The sequence below is a fragment of the Vicia villosa genome, linkage group LG2 (genome assembly GCF_029867415.1).
Source record: "Vicia villosa cultivar HV-30 ecotype Madison, WI linkage group LG2, Vvil1.0, whole genome shotgun sequence".
NCBI classification, from domain to species: Eukaryota; Viridiplantae; Streptophyta; class Magnoliopsida; order Fabales; family Fabaceae; genus Vicia; species Vicia villosa.
In genome coordinates, this window is record NC_081181.1 from 220,643,939 (window position 1) to 220,655,041 (window position 11,103).

The 11,103-nt window shown below is 31.7% G+C and overlaps 2 protein-coding genes across 2 annotated transcripts; both read right to left on the reverse strand.

The window, feature by feature from the left end:
• Positions 1-1,603: 1,603 nt before the first annotated feature.
• On the reverse strand, positions 1,604-5,161 carry LOC131654011 (uncharacterized). The gene is made up of 3 exons (XM_058924390.1): positions 5,076-5,161; positions 3,271-4,180; positions 1,604-3,177 (listed from the first exon to the last, which is right to left on the reverse strand). Exons 2-3 carry the CDS (start codon positions 4,176-4,178, stop codon positions 2,100-2,102), a joined length of 1,986 nt encoding a protein of 661 aa, XP_058780373.1. The 5' UTR covers positions 4,179-4,180; positions 5,076-5,161; the 3' UTR covers positions 1,604-2,099.
• A 3,211-nt stretch (positions 5,162-8,372) lies between these two features.
• On the reverse strand, positions 8,373-9,068 carry LOC131651388 (putative F-box protein At1g67623). The gene has a single exon (XM_058921054.1). It carries the CDS (start codon positions 9,066-9,068, stop codon positions 8,373-8,375), a length of 696 nt encoding a protein of 231 aa, XP_058777037.1.
• Positions 9,069-11,103: the final 2,035 nt, after the last annotated feature.

The following is an 11,103-nucleotide window of genomic DNA, read 5'->3' on the forward strand; positions in this document are numbered from 1 at the left end:
GCAATAAAAAATTAAAAAAAATTAGAAATTACTTAGCTTTTGATCGTGTGTGGGTTGGCTGGGTGTCCATATAATGATCTTTGGATCCTGGCACGTCCGATCCAAGGCGCTAGTAATCCAAGGGTTGAATTTTGAGGGTGCACAGCAAATCTTGTAAATGAGGCGCATGGGATCAGAATGAAATATGTGTTGAAAAATAAACGCGAGGACCTGGGGATCGAACCGGCTCCCCCAAGGTTCCACAAGGCGCCTCTTACCATCCAGCCAAGCTCTTTGTTTTGTTTATGATTCGCCTTCAGAACAAGATAAAGAAGAACAAGAAAAATAAAAGAAAAAGAGCGCGCGAATTCAAACGGGCGAATGACTCCACGCCACGTCTTCATCTTCCTCAGAAGACCTGCAACTGGCCTCTTAACTTTGCTACGAATTAGCCATGACTTTGTTCATAGCCAATTCACCTGCAACAACGAAAACCTCATGCAAGCACCATAAATTTATCGCGAATATGCTAACATGATCGTCCAACCTTTACGGATATAATAGGCATCATAGTTCTTCCCAATTTTACCTATATTGGAAAACCCTAATTCGAAAGCTTCGAACCCTACCATGGTGAAACTCGTTCTAGGCACAGATTCTCCAATTAAATTATCCAGAAACCTCATATATACTATCACAAACACGAATATGCAATCGAAACATGTTAAAGATGCGTGAATTAAGAGAATCGATCAAAGGAAAGTGAGTGCAAACCGTGACGGATTTGAGAAGATTCTGAACGTGTTCCTTGCGTGTGAGGATTGGAATTCCTTCAGTGAACACCAAGGAACGTTTTGGAATGCTTGCCCTGCTTTGAATTGGCCTTAAACTCCAAAGATGATTTTGAGTTTTTCTTGAATTTTTGCTCCGGATTTGAAACTCTTTGGCTGCCGAAAAAATCCTCCCTTAGGGTCTGCACTTGTCATGTATTTATAAAGGTTGATTAGGGTTGATAATTTGTGAGGAAATCCCAATGAATCTTTGATTTGCAATTTGGTAAAATATGATTGAAATTATGTTTCTAAATATGATTCAAATCCCATCTTTTTCTACCAATTAGCCTTTGCACGAATTTTGTATGATTATTGGATATTATTTGGATTGATGATGATTGAAATTGAAGGAAAATCAAATTTTTGATTATTTTCATATTTTATGCAATTAAATCATGATTTAAAAGAATTAAAATCATAAATAATTGATAAAAATTATGAAAAATAAAAGGTCTTTGTTTTTGTCACGTGGATGGGCTTATAATGAGGATGAAGCAACAATAATGCAAGCCCATTTAGAAACATTTGGAATTTTAGGCTTTTTCCTCTTTGTACCCATTTGAAAAGTAAGTGAACTTGTATACCACGCCATTTCTCCATATCTCAATATTTTTTCAAGCTTGTAGACTCTTTGGAAACCTTAAAGAGTCCTTTAACCAATGTCTTTGGTCTCATATCAAAATCATTTTCCATGCTCATCTTATGTCCTTTTGAAAAAAATGTCTTTTTGTTGACTTTTGAAAAGGACCTATAATGTATGAAACCATATCTCTTAAACCATTGACCTATGAGCTCTGATTCTTGGACCATTAGATAGAGGAATGAATTCCCTTTAAAATGAGCTTTGATGGGAATTTTTCTGATGAAGTATGAATATTTGGTGAATTTTCAAAGTTTGGTTGACTTTTTCAGTTCATGCCCAAAATAGTAACTTTTGACTTTTGACTTTTCTGATCTTTCCTTGCATCATCATGATCAATCTTTGATCAAATGATGATTTTAGGGTTATGAGGATGTTGTTGACCAAATATCTTGAACTTTGACTGTATATTGACTTGAAATGACTATTTTGCCCTTGAGAGTCGACTGTTGACCTAATCAAGATTTGAGGGACTCAATTTGCTCTGATTGACTTGCAACTTTACAGGGAGATACTTTGGGATGTTAGTGACCCTATGGAACCACCTTGAGCCATTGATTCAGTGATTCTCCTTTGAAAGAACCAAACCCTAGTTCAGAACTTTGTATGGGAGAATGTGTTTTGGAGCTTTGTCTTTTGATTTGGTTTTATGCATGAGAAATAGTATGGGCAAATTTTGGGGTATGACACTTATCAACATCAAACTTAGAGAAGGAGTTCTTGGGGTCAAGACATGAGAAGCAATCAAGGATAATGTTACTTCCTTCACTAAAGCGGTGATCCATCTCGACACATATTTTGTCAATAGCTACATAAAAAATCTCTGCACGGTAATGATGAAGATTAGTGATAGTCCTCCCTTCTGCCCTTGACCGACCTCGAACTGGTATTTCATCATCCATATTAGGCACCGGAATACATTTAGCAACACAAAATTCTTTTACATCGGAAAATAAATTATCCCAACCACTATCCCTCATTGTGGCCAGCCGAGCTTTCACAACATCAACTAATTCCATGGCATTCACAATATTAAGATCTTTTCTTTGCAAGACATTTGAAAGCTCATTTGTGATACCAAACAACTTTAACATTAACTTCAAAATAAAAGAAAATTTAAAACTCTCCATTTTTTCTATCAAACCTGCTGCTTGAGATGCTACACGTCCATCTCCATCAACCATACTAAGTACCTTTAACACAGATGGCCACATTTGATCCAAACGAAGCAATGTAGTATGATGTGAACCCCATCTAGTATCCCCGGGTCTAGTGAGACTAGATGATTGATGCAATCCCCTTCCTTTAGATATCTCACCCCTCTCAAGTTGATTTAAAATATCTTGGTGTTGAGCCTCCGTCAAGGCATCTCTCCTCTTACAAGATGCACTTGTTGTGTTCACAATTAAGGATATGTACTCAAAGAAATCATGAATAGATGAGCAACTACTAGCAACAGACACAACAACCAATTGCAAACGGTGAGCATAACAATGGACATAGAAAGCATAAGGGTTTTCATCTAGAATCTTTCTTTGCAAACCATTAAATTCACCTCTCATATTTGAAGCTCCATCATATCCTTGCCCCCGTATCCTTGAAATAGATAACGTGTACTTATCAAGAATACCATAAAGAGCATCCTTTAATGCCTCAGATGTAGTATCTTTGACATGATGTAGAGCAATGAATCGTTCCACAATATGCCCTTTGTCGTTAACAAACCTAAAACAAATTCAACAAATGAATCGTTACTTGGTGGCATAGTAAGTAATGAAAAATGAAAATTGGAAATTGAAAACAAATACAACTACTAACCTCAACATCACCGCCATTTGCTCTTTGATAGATATATCACGTGACTCGTCAATAAGCACGGAAAATTGTCTATCACCAAGCTCTTCCATAATCACCTTGGTAACTTCATGTGCACAACACATTGCAAGCTCCTTTTGAATGTCACTAGAAATCATTGTGCAATTTTTTCCACCACGATTAAAAGCATCGCTCACTTGTTCATCCTTAGCTTTTACCCAATCTACCATCTCTCTAAAATTTCCCTTATTTAGAGAAATAGAGGATTCATCATGGCCACGAAAAGCCATGCCTTGTGCAATTAGATATCTTGAACAATCTACAGAACAAGTCAAACGAATCTTATATAACTCTTCTGATTCCTTGGTTGCTCTAGCAAACTTACTAGCCACACTTTGTCTTTGATTATTATAATCATCGTAGTGCTTGACACATGAGTTATGCAAACTATTATGACTACCAACGTGATCTTTCAAACCTTGAGATGCATGCTTCCAATCTTTATATCCACTTTTAGTGAAGACTTCAAAACCAAAGTGCTCGGCTCTCCCGGGTTTCTTAAAGAGAAAGCAATAAAAACAATAAGCTGCATCTTTTATCTCACTATATTCTAACCATGCATAATTCTTATACCATGATTTACTAAATGCTCTTTTAGCACTTCCAAATAGAGTACGAGGAAAACTTGTCAAATCTGGTTGCATTGGACCCTTCAATATATATGCCCTCCTCACTTGGTCTTGAATATCCGGAGCATACTCATTAATTTGTTTCCTAAGACCTGGATCACGCACAATCTCATTTGGGTTAAACTCATCAATCACATTATTAGGTAGTGATTGTAATTCGGCTTCCGCTTGCTCAACATTCACATTCTCAATACTTTCTCTATCAACCAAAAATCTCCTCATCTCTGTCATTGAATAAAACAAATCAAACAATTAATTACAATAAGCCCAATAAAAGCTATGCTATTGTTACACCAATTTGATACACCGTAGATAATTTACACCGTATACATACAATTATTATAGTGTTAAACAAATCCAAAGTACATGAAAAAACAATTAAGATTTTTGATAAATACTTATTTGGTGGTGTATAAATACTTGTGAAAATTCAAGCCAAAGAAAATATAAAAATCTAAGTGTGAAACCATATTGTTCAATGCAATGATGTCATTCACTATCAGTAGAAGTATAGGCGTTGAAATTGGAGGACTTCATCTAGCTAGCAACCATATTGTTCAGTAGAAGTATAAAAATCTAATAAATTGGAGGACTTCAGTAGAAGTATAAAAATCTAAGTGTGAAACCATATTGTTCTAATATATTTTAAAGTCTTACTCTTACTGTTATATGCATTCTTTGCCATATTATTATAATATATCTAGCTAGCAACACACAAAAAGCCAAAAGGGATAACATAAATAATTCCCATGGATCCTACCTAGCTAGCAACACACAAAAGGGATAACATAAATAAAGATAAGGCCAAATAATTATCATCTACATAAGCTCTTAAACTCATCCCTTCTTCTCAAACTTCATCTTCACATAAGTTTTTTTTCAGAACATAAGTTCTTTTTTCAACACATAAGTTCATCTTCTTAGCTCATGTAATCTCATCCCTCACATAAGTTCATCTTCATTCTCTAAATCAAACCATCAAATGTTCTCCATTCTCTAAATTCAAATAAATTTTTTCTCTCAAATCAAAAACCAAATCCATTTCAAATAGGAAAAAATTTTATGAACTTTCAAACTAGCAAATCAAAACATTAATGGAGATTGGAGAAAGAAGGTTACCAAATCAGTGAAGATTGGGGGTTGTCGGTGGAGGTGGCGGTGGTGCTGGCAGTGGGTAGCTGTCGTTTCGAAATCCTATGCCGGCGGTGGTAGCGGTGGTGTCTTTCCGTCTCTTCTTTTTCTTTGTTTTAGTTTCTCACCTTTTTTTTCTTATTTGTTTTTTTTTTAATTTAATATTAACTTATTTTTTCACTCTAATTAAAAAAAAAAAAATTTGGGTCAGCCTGGGCAATGGCCCACCCTCGCCGGGCCCAAGCTTCGCCTATGACGTCACCATAATGTTTCACCTTCACTTAGTCACAAAATTATCGTCAAAAATATATATACAACATCACGTATTACCAATCATCACAAACATCGTCATGTTTCGACACATCACGACAAACATATAATTTCAAACATTAACAAAATCATCACAACACCATCATGTTTCGGTATGTCACAACAAATCAACACGTTGAGTCAATTCACATTAGTCTCATAATTCTCTATAAATTAGTCGCTTAATCAACTCACTAACTCACTATCAACTAACCAAAATTATTCACCTAATATTCTCTAATTAACCGGATACATCCCGCGTCACTACCAGTTATCTAAATTCAGGTTAAATCCTTAATATTCACGACTTTACCAATTTTCGGGTTATACTCCCAAGTCACTAAAACACCACTTAACCGGTTAATTCGAATACAATTCTATTCTTTACCGGTTATCTAAGTTCATGTTTATTCCAATTAAATAGGCTTATTAAAAATTAATTCAACTATTAATTTAATTGACCGATTAATATCACAATTTCGACAAAAGAACGCCACCACATTAATGTACTAATTAAACTTAGCTTATGTTCCTGCAATATCAAGTAATTTCCAGTCTGCCAACTAATTATTCAGCTACCTGTTAATGTTCTGTTTCTAAGTGTTATTGCTAACAGTATACAAGCATCACCTTCCTGTTATTTATGTAATCCATATAAAGATTAATATCCACATACATTTATTTCAATGTGCCAATGCCTGCTACGAAGAAAACTACTATCAACCGTTTCCTACTTCTGCTAAGCTTGTCTGTCTCATGCTACTTATATTACTACTACTAAATCCTGGTAGTCCATTATTTCCAATGCATATTATGTCCCAATACATTAATTCACCTATATATGTGTTATATGGCACTACTATCTTAATTTCATTTATGTATATCTCCAAGCAAAATATAAAATCAATATATTATTGTCAATATGCTAATCATTATGGTTATAGTTACCTAGCATATTAGTGATCCCATGGTTCCATACCAATCTCCACGTTGTGTCCTAATGCCACAAACAAAGTATAAAACAAAATAAAGTGATGCCATTATCATTATCTCAATTATATATATACACACACACACACACACATATATATATATATATATATATATATATATATATATATATATATATATATATATATATATATATATATATATATATATATATATATATATATATATATATATATATATATATATATATATATATATATAAAGAAAACATCACCAAACAAGATTATGGACTATGAGAAAACTAAGTCAAGTGGGACCCACCCACTGCTACTAGCACCACCAGTTTCATCAATTGCCAGCGGACGTGAGTGAGGTTGCATGTCTAAACATTTACCACATCAACAAAGCCTAGCCAGCATTCTAACTTTGGACAAGTAGGATAATATTCATAGAAATTTACAAAACGAACAAGGCGAGCTAGCTATCGCACAGACGCGAAAAGTGCCGGCAGCATCAATGTGTGGTCATTATAACTTCAAGCCTTTTATTTAACCCAGTTTCATTTCTATTACAAACAACATACCATTTAATTAATTCAAGTTTCCATTGATCAACATAGACACAACAATTTCAACAATGGCAGGGCCATAATTAACATAACACAAAAGACTAATTTATACCCTAATTCCAACATATAAGGTTTCATAAGCCCCATTATAGGAAGAGAATCCCACCCTTATCTTATCAATGGAAGCAACTCAATGAGTCTCTATTTGCATCTTCAATTTGGCATCATGGATGAAAATTTCCAAGCTTCTTCTTCTTCATTGCTTGCCTCTTTCTCCTCTATTCTTGTTTCCTCCCAAATGACAACACTAGTCTTTCTCATCTCTAAAACCCTAATATAAAACCAATTGGGCTTAGTGTTTAAGTCTCCTCTTTATTATTCTCCGCAATTAATTAGGCCCAATAAGTTATATAACTCAAATTAAATCAAAATATCACTTTTATTAATATTCCAACAATATAATAAATTCCAACTTCTAAATAATATTATTCTTAATATTATTATTCGCCCGTCCGACTAAAATCCAACTTTTAACTTAATAAATTCAAATATGCTTCTTAAAATAACACCGACAATCCAAACTCGACCAATATATCATATTTCCGGTCTAATCTTAATTAATCAAAAAAATTCCCAAAACTTCAAATATTATTCCAATAATATTTCTAATATTGAAAATATTGAAACTCTTGATTAAATATCAATCCGCTATCCTGAACTAATACCGACTAAATCGTCTCAAAATACGAAAATTTCACTAAACACTCTAAACATCTAGATTAAGCGAATAATCAAATTTCCGGGCGTTACATAACACATTATTGTCACAGAAAAAGAGGGTTGATTTCATGTATTAGGTTTTACAGGTTGGTTGCATGTTGTGATTCCTCAATTTTGTATGTTTAGATTTGTATCGGAGACCGTCCACGGAAGCTATATCAATTGTTTATTAAATATCAGTCTATGGCAAGATCGTTTTTGATATAGTAATCGTCACACCAATTGGTAGTTAAGATTGCTTGGGTTCTGAACCCAAACCCTATTTTGTTCCTTTTTTTAGGAAGGTAATGGTATCTATGTGGAAGAAGATAGTTGAATTGTAGATAAGATTTCTTTTGGGTAAATTCAAAGGTGGGATCAAAGTTATTGGGGATTAAGTGATTGGATATGTGTATGAAAAAGGTTGAATATATTATATATATTTTAAAACATATAAGAGATTATAGAACTTTTTCATTCAATTTTCAGTATTGTGATGAATAAAAAACTAGAAAAAAAAATATTATAATAAAATAGAAGTCAATATATAATAGATTTCAATACTAATATAAATAAATAAAATTTTAAGATAAATAAAAGTTATAATTTTTTATTTGTGCGTACAAACATTTGAGGATTCTGTTCAAATAATTTTTTTTTGATAATTTAATACTCCCTCACATTCTAAACAATTAAAACTAGTAAATTTTAAGTAATTTATAAAAAAACTCTAACTCATGATCCCATCTGCAATTTTCACATAATTTAATATCATCATCCATTAATGACCACCGACCTTCTTTAACTCTCCATCCATTGCACGTGCTTTTTGTGTTGCATATAGGAGTGTTATTGCGCAGCAACACTCCATTACTTTTCCATAAAGAATTCGTAAAATATTGTACATTCTTCCTTGTACGCAATATACATTTAGATTTTCTCAATGAACGCAAATACTCAACTCCTTGTTTTCTAGAATCATGATTCTCAGAACACATCAAAATCATACCGTACACATACATCGCTTCTTTATGACACTTTTGAGCTGCAAACTTTAAGCTCTCAAGACCATCTATATTTTCATTTGGATAGCTAAAGTACTCACACAATCCTTCTCTATATAAACTCTCTACATTTTCACTTTCCACACAACGTTTCAAAAAGATCAATGCATTTTCATTAGGAATCCATTGGATGAATGGAAAATTGTCCAAAGAAATATTTTGCAAAACATAACTTTCTTCACTGAGTTCAAGAAAGTCTTTGCAACATATTTTCATTCGATGAAGATCGACGAATGATTGAGAACCTATGCTTGCAAACATGTCAAGTAATAAATCTCTAGGAAGTGATTGAATGACGGAGGAAGAAGAAGATGGTACATGTTCATTCATTTTGTTTTTATTCTCAAAAGATATTTTAGATCACATGATTCTAGAATTGAAATGCTGAAAAGAACTAATTAGTAAACGATTGGTTTGAGAGAGTTAATGGTTGATGAGTTATTATATAGAGAAGATGTATGTTTTGTTTGGCATTGTGTTTCTTTATTTATTTTTTCTTTTTGCAATACTATTTTATATTTAAGTATATACTAAAAGTATTTATGACAAAATTCCATATACTAAATTTTGAAAATGGCAATATATAATTTAAATTCTTATTTTAGATCCATTTTTCAACATTGTTGATTTAGTACCGATATTATTTCATTAATTTTGATTTTTTTTTTTTTTTTTTTGCTATTTGCACCGGTGTCGACCCACCACAGGTGGGCCACTAATCCGGCTCGTGCGGAGAGGCACGCGCACTGGCCAAGCAAGATTGTTCCGCCTGGGAATCGAACTCGGTATTCCCCGAATACGTCCTTGGACGGGGCTCCTTGCCAATGGAGCTCAACCGCTTGGTTTTAAAAATGACAAGTTGTAATTAATTCCGGAACTTTTCCATTAATTTGGATTTTAAATATGGAATTCTCTAATAAATTCTTATCTATGGTTTGTTTTTCCTACTAATGTTGATTTAGGACAGATTCACGTAATTTAAATTTTTAAATTGGTATAGTATAATAAATTTTGATATTGGATTGATTTTTTCAAGTAAGATTGATTTCAGATTGATTTTTTTATTCTTAAAATAGAATTTTAAAATTTATATTATTCCTAGTATTAAAATTTACTACTATTGTCAATGCTATGTTTTTCTTTGAATTGTTTCATTAAACTTCTTTTTAACAATAAATATTTAATATTTTCTTAAATGTAATTTTATAAAAAAGAAATATAATTCTAAATAGTTAAAATAATGGAATCTTGATATTCTATATATCAGTGACTATACCTGTGCGAGGCACGGGTCAAAATTTCTTAAATAACAACTGTCTTAATTATTTACAGTTTATAAATGAAATTATACTAACATTAAAATGAGTTGTAAAATTTAAAATTTTTGTTAACTAAAACTAATATTAATTTTTTTTATATTAACCTTTAATAATAAAATTAAATAATAAAAAATTATTAAAATACTAATAACATCTTATCTCATTTCAATTATTTTATAAATAAAATGTACATAAAAAAAAGTCTTGAATAAATTAAATAACATTTAAATATTAAAAACAAAACTTTTCAAAAAAAAAAAAGATTAATAGGTACTCAGCAATTGAAAAGAAAATATGTATAAATAGAAATGGTTGTTTTACTAAAAAAAATCACAACTTTATCAGTAAAGAAATTTTTTTAAATAGAAATAGTACATTTACATGAAATAAAAACAAAAACTGAATAATAATAATAATGTGACAAAAATAATGAAAATTTAAACCTATAAATACAACAAATCAAAAGTTTAAGAAAATTTAAATTTTCTATATATTATTTTTAAAAATATTGTATGCATCAATTTTCCCCATTTAAATAGTTTGGAGACACACCATCTATACTAAGAAAATTGAAAATGTTAACATCACCTTTAACAGTAACATAACATATGCATCAACTAATATCTCAAGTAATTGGTTTTAGAATTTAAGCATAATGTCAAATTTGTAATTTACTTTAAAAACCTATATAATATAATTGTTTTTTTTTTAAGTTGTAGAAGAGTGTGATTATTATAGGTGAATACTCAAGTAGGGGTTATTATAGGCGAATGAATGATATTTAAAAAAAGTGAAATATTGTATAGCTGAAACTTTGTCAATTTATTGTCCAAGAACACATGCATTCATATGTAAGGAGTAAGTGGTACCATATATTATTTGGATAAAATATTGGCACCACTAATCAATCCAGGGAAAAAGATATTATTCCCTCCGTTTTTTATTATAAGTCGTTTTAGACTTTTCACACAGATTAAGAAAAATAATATTTGTTGTATGAAAATGAGAAATTATGAAGTTTTTTACAAAATTATCCTTCATTAATG

Excerpts from the sequence above, each read along its gene's own strand:
- LOC131654011 (XM_058924390.1), bottom strand. The coding sequence starts at position 4,178 with ATGAGGAGATTTTTGGTTGATAGAGAAAGTATTGAGAATGTGAATGTT. Across the intron at positions 3,178-3,270 it reads CAAATGGCGGTGATGTTGAG|GTTTGTTAACGACAAAGGGC; the intron begins GTTAGTAGTTGT and ends AATTTGTTTTAG.
- LOC131651388 (XM_058921054.1), bottom strand. The coding sequence starts at position 9,068 with ATGAATGAACATGTACCATCTTCTTCTTCCTCCGTCATTCAATCACTT.